General features: G+C 51.0%; 1 protein-coding gene across 5 annotated transcripts in view; it reads left to right on the top strand.

The window, feature by feature from the left end:
* Positions 1 to 19,092, top strand: part of LOC125428345 (TLC domain-containing protein 4-B-like) — a 48,648-nt gene that overhangs the window by 16,987 nt on the left and 12,569 nt on the right. For 4 of the 5 annotated variants that reach the window (XM_048488265.1, XM_048488268.1, XM_048488266.1 and 1 more), the window contains 4 exons: positions 1,743 to 1,801; positions 6,275 to 6,369; positions 12,639 to 12,712; positions 16,535 to 17,712. In XM_048488265.1, the coding sequence (XP_048344222.1) occupies positions 1,743 to 1,801; positions 6,275 to 6,369; positions 12,639 to 12,712; positions 16,535 to 16,826 (520 nt within the window). In that variant the 3' untranslated portion in view covers positions 16,827 to 17,712. Of the gene's footprint in view, positions 1 to 1,742; positions 1,802 to 6,274; positions 6,370 to 12,638; positions 12,713 to 16,534; positions 17,713 to 19,092 lie in introns of those variants that run through there. The other variant, XM_048488267.1, reaches the window with a different exon arrangement.

The raw sequence follows: 19,092 nt of genomic DNA, 5'->3' as shown, positions 1-19,092 counted from the left end.
AAACCCGGTTCCTCCAGATTAGAATGCACCTGCTCTTCACCACTACTCCACTGCTGGGAAGTATGTGGTGGAACCTTTTATCACTTGCCATTTTTAGCTCTTGCTTGTGGGGGCCCTCCGGGCTTGGCAACTCTGCCTGCGACCCAGGCAGCCAGGCTGAAACCTCTGCCCGTTTGTGCGGTGCAGTGGGGCTGCGTGATTGACAGCGGCTGGAGGCCGCATTTGAAGCGCAAGCAGGTGTGGGGCTGAAGTTCCATCCTTGGCTCTCCTTTGGACCTCTGAGGCTGGGGTGGGTTTTGGGCCTCGTTCTTTGCCCACCCTCCCCCGATGCCATTTCCCCTGATCAGAAGTGGGCCACCTAAGACGCTTTAGGCCCTAGTATAGTGGTGGCAAACCTTTGGCACTCCAGATGTCATGGACTACAATTCCCACCAGCCCCTGCCAGCATTGCCAATTGGCCATGCTGGCAGGGGCTGATGGGAATTGTAGTCCATGACATCTGGAGTGCCAAAGGTTTGCCACCACGGCTAGTAAGATCCCAGCTGGCCATATCGTGCCTGCTACCCCTCCCCCCCCAAAGCAGTCTAGTACTAGTCCAAAGAAGAGATGCAAAACAGACCCAGACTGCAGAGGAGCCAAGCTGCAGAAGCCACCCGTGAAGGAGTTAGGCTGGAGATCCAGACATCAGAATGTCCTTTTGTACACCTCTCCAGCCCAGCCTAGGAAATGTGCAGCCTGTCTGAGTGACCAGAGAGCAAGAGCGGGGCCTGCTCTATAGGGCTGTTGTGCAGGGATAGGTGCTGCCTGCTGGGGAGGGAATCAGTGTATGCTTTATGTCTGGGGCTTCTCTGGGTTGCCGAATCTTTCATGTTCCCTTTCTCCAGTGGTGGGATCCAAAAATTTTAGTAACAGGTTCCCTAGCCAGCCCCCCCTCAGCAAAAGGGGCAGAGGCGTACCTAGGCTCAGCCCTGGGCAAAACCTGAGTTGGATGCCCATGGGCAGCCACCCCACCACGACCCCCCCCCCCCCAATTTTTTGCACCAGGTCATTTCTAAATCATCATCACATTATAGAAAATGCCCCAACTCAGAAAACTGAACACAGCAATGGTGAAACACACAGATTCTTTGATAGAGACTGGTGAGATAAAAGGTACGAAAGGCTGAGACTCAATGAATTGCAGTACCTGAAAGGGATTAACCCAGTTCAGGGAGTTACATGATTAGTCGCAATTGCTATATGGAACCTTCACGTTCAAAGGCAGGATGCCTCTCGGGGAGGCGAGGGCGTGGAGACAGAAAGCGGACCCAATTAGTAACCCCCTCTCAGCACACACAAATAAGTAGTAACCCACTCTCGGGAACTGGTGAGAACCTGCTGGATCCCACCTCTGCCTTTCTCGCTGTGCTTGCAATGTAGATAACAGTGGCATCTCTGGGCCTCTCTGCGAAGGGAGCGGTAGCCAGATGGCTCTCTATCTTTCCCTAGAATGGACTTTCGCTTTCCTCTGCTTTTCCCGCTTTTACTTTGTGTAGTTGGGGGCACGGGAGGGAGGCAGCAGAGGTAATAAAGCTATGGGCATTTGGGGAGCATGTCAGAACTGGGTTTGCAAACGCCAGGGGTTCAATGTTCGTTCCAATCAAGACGTCTGCTTGAGAAAATCCAGAGCTTGTCATTGAAGAATCATAGACCTGACAGAGGGTCATCTTTTGTGCCTTTCATCCTTTCTGTTATCCTTGCAGGGGAGAGCCCCGCCTGGTCAAGCTGAATGTTGCCATCACCTGCGGCTACCTGCTGTATGGTAAGTCCCCCCCCGCCCATGTGCTTCCTTCTGCTGGGCCCGCAGGCCTCTGGGGATTCCAGTTGGTAAACCCGTTGCCTGGGGAAGGACCCTCCTGCCCGTGCTACATTCATTCCACCCAAGTGACTGTTTCTCTTGGTCATCTTGACCGTCTTCGGGAATTGCCTTCCTCCGCTTTGTCCCCTTCCCCACCTGGAGAATCTTTCTGGGACAGGGGTCTGCAACCTGTGGCTCTCTAGATGTTCATGGACTACAAATCCCATCAGCCCCTGCCAGCATGGCCAGTAGGCCATGTAGCCTGGGAAACCCATTTCCTCCACCAGGAAATCACATCTCCATCCACTGTGAAGTGCATCACAAGTCTTCTTTTGTAGGAAGGGGGTCAGGTCTTGCCATCCACCAGGAGGCAACTGAAGGTTGAGTCTGGAATTCTGCTTTGCTTGAAATAATAGGATTGATCAGATCCCATCCTGAGAAATGCAGTGGAAATAATGGGAGAGGCTTGCTTTTCAGAGTTGTTTTGGAAGGACAGTTTACTGGACACTGTTTTTTTGGTTTTTGCTGTCAAGTCTCAGCTGACTTATGGCAACTTCTAGGGTTTTCAAGGGTCAGAGATAGTTTGCCACTTTCAGTCTCCCTTGCAGTGAGCATCCATTCTAGGGTGCTGTGGGTTTTCCAGGGTTGTATGGCCGTGTCCCAGTAGCATTTTCTCCGGACATTTTGCCTGCATCTGTGTCTGGCAGAAGATGCTCTGAAGATGCCAGCCACAGATGCAGGCAAAATGTCAGGAGAAAATGTGAGACCATATCAGTCACAGACCAGAAAAGGAATTTGGGCGTCTTAGTTGATAGTTCCATGGGAATGTCCACTCAGTGCATGGCAGCTGTGAAAAAGACAAACTCTATCCTGGGGATAATTAGGAAAGGAATTGATAATAAAACTGCAAAGATTGTCATGCCCTTATATAAAGCAGTGGTGCGACCACACTTGGAGTACTGTGTTCAGTTCTGGTCGCCACATCTCAAAAAGGATATTGAAGAGACAGAAAAAGTGCAGAGAAGGGCAACGAGGATGATTGAGGGACTGGAGCACCTTCCTTATGAGGAGAGGCTGCAGCGTTTGGGACTCTTTAGTTTGGAGAGGAGACGTCTGAGGGGGGGATATGATTGAAGTCTATAAAATTATGCATGGGGTAGAAAATGTTGACAGAGATACATTTTTCTCCCTTTCTCACAATACTAGAACCAGGGGGCATCCATTGAAAATGCTGGGGGGAAGAATTAGGACTAATAACAGGAAACACTTCTTCACGCAACCTGTGATTGGTGTTTGGAATATGCTGCCACAGGAGGTGGTGATGGCCACTCACCTGGATAGCTTTAAAAGGGGCTTGGACAGATTTATGGAGGAGAAGTTGATTTATGGCTACCAATCTTGATCCTCCTTGATCTGAGATTGCAAATGCCTTAACAGTCCAGGTGCTCAGGAGCAACAGCCGCAGAAGGCCATTGCTTTCACATCCTGCATGTGAGCTCCCAAAGGCACCTGGTGGGCCACTGCGAGTAGCAGAGAGCTGGACTAGATGGACTCTGGTCTGATCCAGCTGGCTTGTTCTTATGTTCTTATGTTCATACAACCTGGAAAACCCAGAACACCCTTGTGATTCTGGCCGTGGAAGCCTTCAACAATACAGCATCCATTCTCTTCTGGTTTGATTTTTTTTTTTTTGTAATGCACGCATTTCACCCTCTTGAGAACTAACTCACTGCACCTCAAATCTGACTCTACCCAAAGATTCCAGGATTGCTTAAAGTCTGAAGTTTGGTCTGTTTCCGCAGTCCCTGCAGAGGAGACAAGTGTATACTCTTCTTCCTGCGGGTTTTCCTGCTTCTTCCCACCTTCCTCCGCCCACCCAGCAGGAGTTCCGCCCAGGCTTCCGATTGCTGATCAGCAAGTAGTCAATGGGATTGCCTGTTATGGGAGAAGTTCCTCCCCCATAACTCCCACCATGCTCCCCTAGAACCCAGCCCCAGCCCCTTGGGGATAGCAGCCTTTTCTCACCTGCACAGACGGGGCATTTTTCATCATCACCTCATCTGGCTTCAGCTGCATCTTCCTGACAAGCCACTGACTCACCCACCAGCCAGTTCACCTTGCCTGCACGAGGACAGCAAGCCTGGGAGAGCACTTGGAGAGGCAGCACTGGTTGCTTTGGTGGGACGGGGAGGAGGCGGAAGCCAGAGAGGGGGCGGGAGGAGGGAGAGGAGGAGATCCGGCCGCTCCGCCTGGAGAAGGGGGAGGCGGAGCCAAGTGTCCACCAAAAATCACCGGGAGAACCCACTGTTACAACAGGGTAACGGGTTCAAAATATTTAAGCCAAAAAGCTTAAGCCGACAAAGGAATAAAATCAGATAAATATTTTATTCACGCCAACAAACGGGCAAAACAGCATCAGGGGAACCATGCAAAATGACAGTGTGTTCTTACTTTTATAGGTTACATCAGAATAGCAGTAAAAAGAATACACCCCAAAGTTCATCATCATCAATCAATCATAAAGAAAGGTGGAGATTTTCCCTTTCCACAAAACAAGGGGGAAAAAAGGGTCCTCAAGACCCTTATTGGAAGATGTCAGCGCCTGGTTCTTTGACGCAAGATGAACTAGAGCCCTGTTTCTTTCTAATCTATATTGTCTTTTGTTGCCCTTCTCCTTAGACAAAGAGCCTAAACATTTTCATGTTTCTCTCTTCTGTCACTAGAAGAAGGGCAAATCCAAGGTATCTGTCTGGGAGCAGTAAGACCTTAAAAACAGTTGAATTTGCACATTCTGTATAACTCTGAACAAGGGGCATTCTGCTGGGCTATCAAGCTTGCCTAGTAACAGAAAAAGGATAGATTTTCAAGCTTGCATTTTTCTTTGTTCAGCTGCATCATGGTTGCCAACTGCCCATTACAGAAAGAAAGTAATGGGGGGCAAAAAGAAAACCTTTGCTTTTTCAGAGTATATTCCTCTTATGCCTTCTGCACCTACACCACCACAAAGAAAACAGCTGGCCTGGATTTCCTTCATTTCAGTTACTTTCCCTCATAATCAAGCAAACATTTGTGGCCAGTTAATGAAAGAAAAAGGAGAGTTTAATGAAAGAAGAAGATGTATATTCCCCCTTTCTCTCCTGTAAAGAGACTCAAAGGGGCTGACAATCTCCTTTCTCCTCTCCCCCCCCCCCCCACAACAAACACCCTGTCAGGTGGGTTGGGCTGAGAAAGCTCCGAAGAGAACTTGTGACTTGCCCAAGGTCACCCAGCTGGCATGTGCTGGAGTGCACAAGCCAATCTGGTTCACCAGATAAAGCCTCCACAGCTCAAGTGGCAGAGCGGGGAATCAAACCCGGTTCCCCAGACTAGAGTGCACCTGCTCTTAACCACCACACCACGCTGGCGGAGGAGTCTCTGGGAAAATGGGCCACTAAGGAGGAGTTGAATGCAGAGTGGAAGGAACTCAGAGGTGCGCCTCCTGCCCCCCCCCCACACACACACTGAAATCTGCCCCCTGCCCCCATTCTGGGCTGGGGCTGCTGCACCACCCATCACCTGTGACTTTACAGCAGTGGTTCTCAACCTGTGGGTCGCAACCCCTTTGGGGGGTTGAACGACCCTTTCACAGGGGTCACCTAAGACTCTCTGCATCAGTGTTCTCCATCTGTAAAATGGATAAATGTTAGGATTGGGGGTCACCACAACCCGAGGAACTGTATTAAAGGGTTGCTTCATTAGGAAGGTTGAGAACCACTGCTTTACAGATTTCCTCAGCAGATAGAAGGTGTGTGTGTGGGTGTGTGTGTATAGAATGAGAGAGAGAGAGAAGAAGCAAAGAAGAAGAGTTTGGATTTATATCCCCCCTTTTATTTATACCCCCCCTTTCTCTCCTGTCGGAGACTCAACGGGACTTACAATCTCCTTGCCCTTCCCCCCTCACAACAAACACCCCGTGAGGTAGGTGGGGCTGAGAGAGCTCCGAGAAGCTGTGACTAGCCCAAGGTCACCCAGCTGGCGTGTGTGGGAGTGCACAGGCTAATCTGAATTCCCCAGATAAGCCTCCACAGCTCAGGAGGCAGAGCTGGGAATCAAACCTGGTTCTTCCAGATTAGATACATGAGCTCTTAACCTCCTACGCCACTGGCGTAGAGAGAGAGAAATGGTTGTGCTTCACAGTGAAGTTGGTGCCCAGACTGCAAGCGTCTCCTCTGCCTTTAACAACAGCCCAACAGAGAGACAGCAGCTGGCAAGAGCCTCTCTGTCAATTTATGGCCATGCCCGGAGGCTGGGTGCAGGGCCAGAAAGAAAGGGGGCAGCAACCTCAGGCTTTGGTTCCCCTTCCCTCCTGGGCCTTGCTGGAACCCAGGGCCTGCCTGTTCCGCTCCCACTAAACTCTCCTTTGTGTGTCTTCTTCTGTGTTCGTGTTCCGCATTCTAGATCTGCTGCTGCTAATCCGTTACTGGACGACGCTGGGGGATTCCCTCTTTGTTTGGCACCACTTGGCGGCGCTGTACGCTTATGGATATGTGCTGGTCAGTGTTTCCGAGTCTAGCGTGAGGTCTTGCGGCGGACTGGTTTCCCTTTATGCTCTGTTCCTTTTTTTAAAAAAAAATGGCTGTTGGCCAAATGCTGTGCTCTATTCCGCTGTTCCTCTGCCACTGTCAGTAGAACATTCCCCCCGGTGTCCTGCCAGTTCATACAAACTGCCTTTGCTCCCAAGGGAAGACAGGAGAGCCTAGGACAGTGGTGGCGAACCTTTTTGAGACCGAGTGCCCAAATTGCAACCCAAACCCCACTTATTTATCGCAAAGTGCCAACACGGCAATTTAACCTGAATACTGAGGTTTTAGTTTAGAAAAAGCAGTTGGCTCAAAGGTGTGCGTTACTCGGGAGTAAGCTTGGTGGTAGTCGGTGGCTTTGCTTTGAAGCATCCGTGCAACTCTTCCAACGGGTGAATCACGACCCTAGGAGGGTATACTCAGAAGCAAGCCCCATTGCCAGCAACCAAGCTTACTCCCAGGTGAAGGATCGTGCTTCAGTTCTTCGCATGAAAATCAGTGAAGTTTAACAGCGCTTAACAGGGTTACCTACACTGCTTCCCCAAACTAGGTCTTAGGTTTAATGCTAATAATCGTGCCCAGCGGCCCAGGCCAGCCTAGATGTGTGTGTGTGGGGGGGAGGGCGACTCTGTTTGCACGTGCCCACAGAGAGGGCTCTGAGTGTCACCTCTGGCACCCGTGCCATAGGTTCGCCACCACTGGCCTAGGAATTGAGCCAGGGAGAAAACCAACCCAGCAGTCAAGGCTGAAATGGTCCAGCTTCCACCCTTAATCTGGAGGATGAGAAATAGCATTTCCACATGCCCAAGGTTGTTTGATTTGTTTCTAAACTCCAAGGAATGGGGGACCTTCTCTCTCCATCCTGCATCGGTTAGACCTCATATTGTGTTCAGTTCTGGGCACCGCAATTCAAGAAGGGTATTGACAAACTGGAATGGGTCCAGAGGAGGGCGACCAAAAGGGTTAAAGGTCTGGAATCCATGCCCTACGAGGAGAGACTTAGGGAGCTGGGGATGTTTAGACTGGTGAAGAGAAGGTGAAGAGGTGACATGATGGCCATGTTTAGATATTTGAAGGGATGTCATGTTGGGGAGGGAGCAAGCTTGTTTTCTGCTTTTTTCTCTCTTTCTCACAATACTAGAACCAGGGGGCATTCATTGAAAATGCTGGGGGGAAGAATTAGGACTAATAACAGGAAACACTTCTTCACGCAACGTGTGATTGGTGTTTGGAATATGCTGCCACAGGAGGTGGTGATGGCCACTAACCTGGATAGCTTTAAAAGGGGCTTGGACAGATTTATGGAGGAGAAGTCGATCTATGGCTACCAATCTTGTTCCTCCTTGATCTCAGATTGCAAATGCCTTAGCAGACCAGGTGCTCAGGAGCAGCAGCAGCAGAAGGCCATTTACACCCTGCTTTTACACCCTGCATGTGAGCTCCCAAAGGCACCTGGTGGGCCACTGCGAGTAGCAGAGTGCTGGACTAGATGGACTCTGGTCTGATCCAGCAGGCTGGTTCCTATGTTCTTATGCTGCTCCAGAGACTAGGACCAGGAGTGATGGGTTCAAGGTGAAGGGAAAGAGATTCCACCTAAACATTAGGAAGAACTTCCTGACCTTCAGGGCTGTTGGACAGTGGAATTCACTGCCTTGGAGGGTGGTGGGGTCTCCTTCTTTGGAGGTTTTTAAAGAGTGGCTGGATGGCCATCTGACAGGAGTGTTCGATTGTGTGTTCCTGCATGGCAGGGGTTTGGGCTTGATGGCCCTTCTGGTCTCTTCCAACTCTATGATTCTATGAGGCTTGCGGACGGCCTGGTTTCTTTGGCAGCTTCTGCACAGCTACAACAGGCTTGTGTGGTTTCCCTGCCCCGTGGCAGGGGATTGGGCTTGATAGTCCTTGGGGTCTCTTCCAACTCTATGATTCTATGAGTGTTAACACAGACCTATTTTTAAAAAGGACCCAAGAGGGGTCCGGAGCTGTACAATAATGGAACAGAGTCAGTCCTCGTGTGCATTTGCAGAGTAGGCCACCCTGACAAGGTGGGGGAAGGGTGGAAGAGGGAGGTTTTGCAGCAGGGTTGCCAGATGACCTGGAGAAAAATGGCCTGTCCCTTTAAGAGAGGCTTAATGGGTAAAAATAGGCAGGGCCAGTAAATATCATCCCATTAAGCCTCTCTTAAAGGGTCAGGGCATTTTTTTTCTCAAGCCGTCGGCAAGTCTATCATAAACCACACACGCAACGACAGAAAGCAGCCGTCTGTGCCATCAGTAGTGGGAAGGGATAGCCAGCATTCCAGACCTGGGCTTGTTCCGTCAACTCTTCGGTTGTTGTGTTTGGGGAACGTGGTTGACTTGCAGAAGTGCAAGGGGCAGAGAACTGAAGCCAAGGATCTGTTTTCAGGTCCCTGCTCTGCCAGATGCTCCGTGGGAAGTATCTGTTTCTCAGCCCTCAGCCGTGCTTCTTTAAAATGGGTATAATAGCTGCCCACTTTTAGATCTACTGAGTTGTGGAATTCTTGGCTCCCACTCTGAGCACCAAGATCCAACTGGGCATTAAAGGGGCAGTGACCGGTTAGGCACTGGAGTCTGTTATGTGAAGCAAATGGGGGAAAAAAGAAGACGAGTTTGGATTTATACCCCACCTTTCTCGCCTGTAAGGAGACTCAAGGTGATTTACAAGCTCCTTCCCCTTCCTCTCCCCACAACAGACACCTTGTGAGGCAGGTGGGGCTGAGAGAGTTCTGAGAGAACTGTGACTGGCCCAAGGTCACCCGGCAGGAATGTCGGAGTGTGGAAACACATCTGGCTCACCAGATAAGCCTCTGCCACTCAGGTGGAGTGGGGTTCTCCAGATTCCCGGTTCTCCAGATTAGAATCCACCTGAAACTATTACCAAGGTGGATCCATAACCAGTTTCGTTTAATATATGGTAGAAAATTAGTAACTTTTCCATTTTGTCTGTGGAAGATTCCCCTTGGAAGCGTGTATTTTTCTACACCACTGGAAGTGTGGTGCAATCAGGCATCTGATCCTTCTTGTTTAACCTCTTCCCCCCACCCCCGCTTTATTTCTTATTCCTCATCACCTGGGACTGAGGCTGTCTTGCCTCAATGTTAAACTTATATATCAGTTTTGAAACTAGGCAATTCCCATTTTCCTTATTTGTCTATCTGACCTCTGTACCCCAAAATTAACTTTGAACCACCTCAAATCATATGGCCCCAGACTTCAGGGTATTTTGTATTGGACCTACGCTGCTCACTGTATTGGTAATGGCACCAAAGATGGGTCCCTTCGCGAGAAATTAAGATGAAAAAATGCGGAAAACTGTGTCCTGCCGCAGGCCATGAGTAACCCCAAATCAGACATCCCCAGGCATTCTAGGCTTGGTTCTGGTACAAAGAGCTACCGGCCAGATGCCCCCCTAAATCCCATTGGCTCTTATTTATAAGGAATGGGAGCAACTGCATCCCTTTGGTCACCCCAAACGAGTTTTGCACTATTCTGAATCTGTTTTGAAGTTCTGGGTACCAGAACCAGTCTTTGGGCCAAAGAGTCTGTGTCTCCTTGCTGCGTGTGCGGGGTGTACAATTCAGGGTAGCCTAAAGCAGTGATGGCGAACCTATGGCACGGGTGCCAGAGGTGGCACTCGGAGCCCTCTCTGTGGGCATACACACACATCTAGGCTGGCCTGGGCCACTGAGCACGACACGCGCACACCGCGGTGAGCAGGGAGGACTCGGCTAGTGGGCCTGGTGCCTGTGCTTTGGGTGGCTGCTGCCCGGGGGGGGGGGGTGCGCAGAGGATGCTAGAGAGGCACAGAGCGGTGCGCACGGGACTTGCTGGAGGCTACAGCAGGCTGGTCCCTGCTCGAGCGGGTGGGGCGGAGGAAGAGGGAGCCAACCGGTTTTTTCTAAACTAAAACCTCAGCATTCAGGTTAAATTGCTGGGTTGGCACTTTGTGATAAATAAGTGGGGTTTGGGTTGCAATTTGGACACTCGGTCTCAAAAAGGTTCGCCATCACTGGCCTAAAGCTTGTTTGGGGGTATATGTGGTTGAAACTGGGAAGTGTGATTAGAGTCCTTGGAACCAATGTTAGCTTTGTGGGTTCTGGAAAGTATCGTGCAACACTAGAGAAGCAAAAAGCTGGCCCCGAGAGGCGTGGGCAAAGACGGAGAGAACTGCTGTGTGACGGGCAACGGCAGCATCCTGTGTGGGGTTGCACGAGTGTTGAAGAGAGTGGCCGTAGAAGGTGGTAATTCTGTTAAGGTGGCCTTTTTAATGAGCTAAAAGTGTGCAGAGTTTCCCCTAAGCCCGTGGTGGCGAACCTTTGGCACTCCAGATGTTATGGACTACAATTCCCATTAGCCCCTGCCAGCATGGCCAATGGCCATTCTGGCAGGGGCTGATGGGAATTGTAGTCCATAACATCTGGAGTGCCAAAGGTTCGCCACCACTACCCTAAGCAGTGGTGGAGGCGGGAGGGGGAGCATCTCCTTTGGACCAGGGGGAGAAGAGAGAGCAGAACAAGAATTGCATCAGAGAGCAAATGCCACACCATGTAGGACTCCTCAGGGAAACGCCACCCTTCCATCTCAGAAGTGGGTACCCCCTTCCTCAGTTAACCCCTCTTCCACACTACTTTTAAAGTACTGGGAAGGGTGGCATGCATAATTCTGCCAGCCCTTCTTTGTCAGGGTAAAGTGATACTTTGGGGGAGGCTGGATGCTTGCGGGCAGGCAGGAGCTAGACTGTGGCCAGGCAAGCCAGGCACGCAGCAGGTGAGGCATGGTCAACCAGTATGGAGTCAGAGCAGGCACAGGCTCAGTCAAAGCAATCCAAAGTCAAGGCACAGGTAGGAGATCAGGCTGAGAGCCAGAGGGAGAGACCAGGCACATGGAGCTTACCAGGAAGTGCACTCATTGCATCCAAGCAGAGCAGAGCCCCAGGGAGGGTTCATACAGGAAGTCCTGGCTAATGGGGCTGGGATCCTGCAAGAGCTGGATCAGACTCAGATACCTCCATCTCATAGAGCAGTGATGGCGAACCTATGGCACGGGTTCCAGAGGTGGCACTCGGAGCCCTCTCCGTGGGCCCTTCACACACATCTAGACTGGCCTGGGCCACTGAGCACAACGTGCGTGCACTGTGGTGAGCAGGAAGGACTCGGCTGGAGGGCCTGGTGCCTGTGCTCTGGGTGGCTGCTGCCCAAGGGGGGGGCGCAGAGGAGGCAGAGATGCTAGAGAGGCACAGAGCAGTGCATACAGGACTTGCTGGAGACTATAGCATGCTGACCCGTGCTCGAGAGGGTGGGGCGGAGGAAGAGGGAGCCAACCGGTTTTTCTAAATGAAGACCTCAGCATTCAGGTTAAATTGCCATGTTGACACTTTGCGATAAATAAGTGGGGTTTGGGTTGCAATTTGGGCACTCGGTCTCAAAAAGGTTCGCCAACACTGTCATAGAGCCTTCTGCAGTACCTAATAGCCATGCGAGCGCTTCTCCTTTGACTCTGCAGCTGCTGCCTCTGACTTTGCCTTCTTTGAGCAGCTGGCTCGTTCCCTGGTGGCTCTCCAGAGGTGTGCCAACAGGAAATGGTGCCCGGGGCAAGACCCCCTTCCTAACTTGTTGCCTGGCCCCCCCTTGCACCCAGCGCCGACTCACCTCAAGCAGGCGAGCTGACTGCAGAGGCCGGCGTGGGCGGGGGGGAAGAGTAAACCGGCAGAGAGCGTCCAGAGAGCCTCTTGGGCAGCACAGACCGCCACAGCGCAGGGCTGACATCAGGGCCACCTGGCAGAACACCGTGGGTGCAGGGGGCGAGTTTGCGTCCCCCGCATGATTAAATTGGTGGTACCTGGGGACATATGACACCATGTGTCCCTCTGGCAGATACGCCACTGCAGCTCTCCCAGCTGTGCTGTATCAGGCTTTGCCTCGGCTTGCAGGGAAAGGCCTGGAGCTGGCTCTGCTGCCAGCTCTGGCTCCACCATGTCTTCAGGCTCTGCAGGAACGTTCTCAGTGTCCGGGGACTGGCTCATGACACCAGATTTTCAGGAGATGCAGCTGAGAAGGATAGGAGCTCCCCACCCCCCCGCACCCATGGGTTCCTTGATTCAGCCCAAGCAGTTTGGAGAACAGCCTCAACTGGATTCCCTGCCAGCGGAAGTAATGCTGGCCTTGAGTAGGGCGGGGGTTCCGAGGGCATAAGGTAAATTCACGACGTCTCTTTCTGTCCTTGCAGAGCCGTGGGGTGCTGCCCTATTTTGCCAACTTCCGGCTTCTCTCAGAGCTGTCCACACCCTTTGTGAACCTCCGGTGAGTTAGATGACAGGCAACAAAATGGGTTGGTAATCTCAGAGGCCTGGCCAAAGGCCACTTCAGGGGGCGGAAAAGTGAGTCTAGGGGGGAGAGGTGGCGGGGGGCGGTTAGCATCTTCTGAGCCCTTCCACCACCATCCCAACACACACGCACCAAGAGCTAATGAATCAATCCCTCCGTTCAGGAGCTCCATTAAAACTCTTTGCCTGCTCCTGTAACCTTCAGCTGGGGGTGGCAGACCCTCACTCCCCCCACCCCTTCCTACCTCCCATCTGTTCAGGGTTTTATTCTGTACCCTCAAGGGTGAGAAATTTGATGTATTATAAAAATAAAAATGATATTTCCTAGCTTCTCTGTTAAACCTGATCTTCTTTAGTGCACAATATTTAATGCAGAATTCAACCACAGTCATTCGGGCTCCCCTTTTTCATGTGGTCTTCTGGCCTCACACACGCACGCGCACACACCATTGGTGCACACCCAGCCGGCTAAGAGAAGAGTCTTTCCGCCTCCGGAGATCCGTGGATGACTCCTGGCCCTCTGAAATCCTAATTCTTCACATCGTTGAGGGATGAGTGTTCTGTAGCTCTACTAAGTGGTAAAATTAAAAATCATATTTTCTTGCTTATATACTAGATAGCTCGATTCCAGTCCAGAAACACCTTAAGGACCAACAAGAGTAGGAGCTTTCAGTAGTCAAAACTCCCTTCATTAGATACCCTTGAAAGTTGAACACCCCCACCCCCACTCCAAATGTGTTGGTGTCTAAGGTGCTCTTGGGTTCAAGTCAAGCTATTGTCGAAGGCTTTCACAGTCGGACTCAACTGGTGGTTGTGGGCTTTCCGGGCTGTGTGGCTGTGGTGTGGTAGATCTTGTTCCTAACATTTCGCCTTCATCCGTGGCTGGCATCTTCAGAGGTGTATCCCAGAGAGAAGTGTGCTTACACGCGGTGTCCAGTGAGAAGGGAATGTTTAGTGGGGTATATAATGTCCATGTCCCAGGGTGGGGAACCAATCAGTAAGTGTTTTGGGTGGAACTTGCTATGCAAAGGTGTGGTTGACTGCATTGTATTGGAGGTGGTTTGTTGGGGGTTTTTTTTACAAATGTAAATGGACTGAAACCCCCACCCACAATACAATGCAGTCAACCACACCTTTGCATAGCAAGTTCCACCCAAACATTTACTGATTGGTTCCCCGCCCTGGGACACGGACAATATATACCCCACTAAAAATTCCCTTCTCACAGGACACAGTGTGTAACAGACTTCTCTCTGCGATACACCTCTGAAGATGCCAGCCACAGATGCAGGCGAAACGTTAGGAACAAGATCCACCAGACCAAGGCCACACAGCCCAGAAAGCCCACAACAACCAGTCAAAGCAAGCTCTTTTACTGCAGACCAACACAGCTACTCTCTGAAACCACATTAGTTGGTATAACGGGTTGTGTGGCCTACAATCAAAGAACCCTCTAAACTGACCAATGGGGTTTCCTTTGCCACCCAAAAATATCCCAGTTCAGGGATCTTCTTTTTTCTCTGCTGCCACCATTAACTTAAAGAGACACTAGGAATCCCAGACTGCTGCTAGCCTCCAGTATGTTAAAGGATCCCACCTCACATTCGCTCTTGGTCTGAGGGGAATGTCCTTCAGAGCCCCATATACAAAAATGGAGGGAACTCAAAATTGGCTGGGATTCTAGTCTCACAGACAGGCACTCTTCAACCTCTCATACACAAACACAGGCTGGCACGAGGGTAACTTGAACACAAAGAAATACATTTATTTTTAAAACAAAAGAAAGGCTTCTTAAACTGGCTCCGAGAGGTACTAACGCTTGATGGTTTCAGAGAGGTTCTTTTCACTTAAAAATTACAGAGTTTCAGATGTTACTTAGGTTTTACACACACACAAACACACGCAGGTGTCTCTTCAGGAAAGGTTATACTTTTTAATCACTAAGTTCCTTTACAGACTGACACTAGTCCTTTCTAATCCGCAACTCACTGAATACACACACACAGCCTATGCCCAGTGAGATTCAGGCACACATAGCCTCCCTCTCTTACACTAATCCCAATTTGGCTTCACTGCCTCTGGATCGGGCTTTTCCCAGTCTGGTGTTACACAGGGTTAGGGCAGACTCTAGGTCTGGACAGTATTCACTGTCAAGCCACTGACTGGCGCGTCACTTTGCACCAAACTCAGGGCCTCCTTTCTCTGACAAGCCTCCTCAGCTTGTAGAGTGACTGGACTTCTGTCAGCCATCTCGGCTGAGACAGAATTCTTCAGCTTCAGACCTGACAGACCGCGCTCTGTCAAACTCTGGCTCTTCCTGAATCTCTCTCCCAATCTTGACTCCTTCTGATCTCTGTATCAGAATCTCTTCAGAGAGAGTGAATCTACTGACAGGCTCTGCTCTGTCTATTTATACGGCCAAGCACTCTGACTCCCCCTAACCCTGGCCATAGGCAACTGTGCCTTTGCTCGACCAATCAAATGGGGTCCTTAAGTATAGTGGAGCCTTCTGTATAACTCTGGCTGTCACTAAGGAGCAGCAGTGGCGTAGGAGGTTAAGAGCTCGTGCATCTAATCTGGAGGAACCGGTTTGATTCCCAGCTCTGCTGCCTGAGCTGTGGAGGTTTATCTGGGAAATTCAGATTAGCCTGTACACTCCCACACACGCCAGCTGGGTGACCTTGGGCTAGTCACAGTTCTTCTGAGCTCTCTCAGCCCCACCTACCTCACAGGGTGTTTGTTGTGAGGGGGGAAGGGAAAGGAGATTGTAAGCCCCTTTGAGTCTCCTACAGGAGAGAAAGGGGGGATATACATCCAAACTCTTCTTCTTCTTCATTAAGCCATTTACACACACCAGCCCTTTGGTGTGGGCACATCCGTTACAGTTGGCATTTTTCTGATAGTAAAGTGTAGCCCACCTTTCTGTCTGAGATTTGAGGCAAATTTCAACAATTTCCAAAACAGTGCTGTGTTACAGTATCATGCAAACATAATACATGGAGCTGCTTAAAATCACAGCGCTGTTCCCTTCACCAAAATGTCTACCCAAACAACTCCATTTCCCTTTATCCTCATGTCCACCTCATGGCAATGAGAAAAGGAGAACAAACAGTCCCTTCAGGCCGGTGGGGGTGGGGGGACTCCTCCCTGGATAGGCAGGCGTTTGCAGATCAACCACCAGTGGAGGAGGACTCAGCAGTCTTCAAAAGGCTCTTGAATTTCCGAGAAGTTGAAAGAAAATCTGGAAGGGGGTTTAGACTGTTAGAGAGAGCCAGCGTGCCGTAGTGGTTAAAAGCTGGTGCACTCTAATCTGGAGAACTGGGTTTGATTCCCCGCTCTGCCATTTGAGCTGTGGAGGCTTATCTGGGGAACCAGCTTAGCTTGTGCACTCCCAACATGTGCCAGCTGGGTGACCTTGGGCGAGTCACAGTTCTTCGGAGCTCTCTCAGCCCCACCCACCTCACAGGGTGTTTGTTGTAGGGGGTGGGGGAGGGAAAGGAGTTTGTAAGTCACCTTGAGGGGGGATATAAATCCAAACTCCTCCTCCTCCTCCTCCTCCTCCTCTTCTTCTTCTTCTTCTTAAGCTCCTGAGTGCTGAGAGGTGGGGGAGGTTGGGGGGAATTTCTCAGTTGCTTGGCTCCCCTCTATTCTTCATTGGGCTCCAGATGTCTCTGAGGGTTCCTGAATGCTGAGGTTCCGTTCCTGATCTGGAATAATTAGATTGGGGTCTCCTGTCGCCCTGATGTATTTTGGGCCTCTATTGTCAATGCTGACTCCCCTCTGTTGGCACTTGTTTCAGCTGGTTCTTGGATGCAGCCGGGTGCCCCCGATCCTCCTGGCTGGCCTTGGCCAACGGCCTGGCCATGACCGTGGTGTTCTTCGTGGTGCGCATCGCTGTCATCCCCAGCTACTATGCGCAGGTGTTCTCCTGGTACGGCACGCCTGAATACGAGCGTCTGGGCCTCAGTGTGCAGCTGGCCTGGATCGGGTCCAGCCTGGCTCTAGAAGTGCTCAATGTGATCTGGATGTATCGTATCACCCGTGGCTTCTACCGGGCCTTCTGCCAGCCCAAAGCTCACAAGACGGCCTGAAGACAGAGCACCGGCAGGGCACGTCTGGTGATGCAGAGCCAAGCTGGGAGCCATCTTTTGATTATTTCCAACCCCCTCAGGCATCGCTGTGAGGGCCGGGCAGGCACCTTCATCCCCACACAACTGGGGCACTTGGTTTTCTGCCCTATCAGAAGATGATCTTTGCCACGCGGACCAGACTTGGCCACCGAGTCCTGGAGGTGGGGAATCTGTCCCTCCCAAAAGCATCTGACACAGCTGGGAATGCCTGGCAAAGTATCCAGGTAGTTGGGGCAGGTCAGAGCTGGAAGCGGAGATTCCCGGCACATGCATCTCAGCCACAGCTGCTCACTGCTCGTCCAGGGGATTTGCAAGAGAACCCAGTCGAGCCGGGTGGCCTTTTGCACTCCTGGAGGGAACTTCACAAGGCAGGAAGTGGTGCGACCTCGGCAGGACGTCTGCCCCTCGGGATTGGGGAGGTTGTGTTGCCTGCTGATTATCGGGAAGGGCTGGGATGCCTTAGGAGAGCCTTGTGCCTTACAATCTCATTTGGCCCAGAACATCCTGGCAGTGTGTCAGGAGGGGCGACCGCTGGTTCTACAAGAATCTGAAATGGCCACCGCTTCTTCACTCAAGTTTTTGCAGTCAATCCAGACCAATCTGTCCCCCTGTGCCATGTTGTTTTCAGGCCAGGTTTATGGGCATTTTTTTGTAGATTAAGTTATAACTGCCCTACCAGGCTGTCCCACGTGGAGGGCCAAAGCACTGTTTGCTTCTGTTCCATTAGCCTTTTATCTCCCCCTGCCCACAGCCTAGATTACTTCCTGTTGGCTGAAGAAGAGGAGCTTGGATTTATATCCCCCCTTTCTCTCCTATAAGGGGGCTGACAATCTCCTTTCCCTCTCCCCCAAACAACAAACACCCTGTGAGGTGGGTGGGGCTGAGAGAGCTCCAAAGAACTGCGATTTGCCCAAGGTCACCCAGCTGTGTTGGAGTGCTCAAGCTAAGCTGGTTGCTCAGAGAAGCCTCCACAGCTCAAGTGGCAGAGCGGGGAATCAAACCCGGTCCTCCAGATTAGAGTGCACCCGCTCTTAACCACTACACCACGCTGGCCCTTTCCCTCCCCATTCTCATGAGCAAATGCTTGACTGACTGCTGGGGGGGCAGGGGAGGGCACATAGGTGAGTTTGTGCAAGCAACTTTTTAACAAGCCGAATCACAGGTATTGTCTCCAGTTATTTTGCAAATGTGTCATCATAGTGATTTTTAAAAAAAATTATGAGCGTTGGTTCCAGCTTGCTGTAAAAAGCAATTATTTCAATGTGCTCCTTCTCTCCCATATAAGAACTGATAGAACTGGGACAGAGAAGCTAAATTGGGCTAAAACCAAGGGAACGAAAGAAAAAGTGAAGGGAGGCAGGGCATTTACAGAAGGAAATTTACTTTTGAGTAGACATTTAGCAAGGTCCAATTGGGGGTCAGGCATTGCCAGATTTTGTTGGGGAATCTAGTAGGAGCAGCAGTGGCGTAGTGGTTAAGAGCAGGTGCATTCTAATCTGGAGGAACTGGGTTTGATTCCCCCTCTGCCGCCTGAGCTGTGGAGGCTTATCTGGGGAATTCAGATTAGCCTGTGCGCTCCCACACATGCCAGCTGGGTGACCTTGGGCTAGTCACAGCTTTTCGGAGCTCTTTCAGCCCCACCCACCTCCCAGGGTGTTTGTTGTGAGGGGGGAAGGGAAAGGAGATTGTAAGCCCCTTTGAGTCTCCTGCAGGAGAGAAAGGGGGGATATAAATCCAAACTCCTACTCCGGCTCTTCTTCTTCTTCTACTACTACTCCGGGCGTAGGGCAGTATACAAATCCCAGTAATAAATAAATAAAATACTACTACTACTACTACTACTACTACTACTACTACTACTACATCATCATTAGCCTGTATACCCTTCTGGCCTTCCAGAGGAACTGGTTGGCCACTGCATGAGGCGGTATTCTGAACTAGATGGACCGTCACTAGCCTGATTCAGCAGGGGTCTTCTGAGGTTCTTATCAAGGGATGGCCTTGGCCTCCATGCCCTGTTGTTGGCCCTCCAGAGGAACTAGTTGGCCACTGTGTGAGACAGGATGTTGGTCTAGATCCATGATGGCGAACCTATGGCACAGGTGCCAGAGATGGCACACAGAGCCCTCTCTGTAGGCACGCACGAACAGAGTGTAGGCACGCACAAACAAACACATCTAGGCTGGCCTGGGCCACTGGGCTCAATCATTAAACCTATGACCTAAGT

The sequence above is a fragment of the Sphaerodactylus townsendi genome, linkage group LG03 (genome assembly GCF_021028975.2).
Source record: "Sphaerodactylus townsendi isolate TG3544 linkage group LG03, MPM_Stown_v2.3, whole genome shotgun sequence".
NCBI lineage: Eukaryota > Metazoa > Chordata > Lepidosauria > Squamata > Sphaerodactylidae > Sphaerodactylus > Sphaerodactylus townsendi.
Note: the sequence above shows the minus strand (reverse complement) of the source record. Positions and strands in the feature narration are given on the sequence as shown.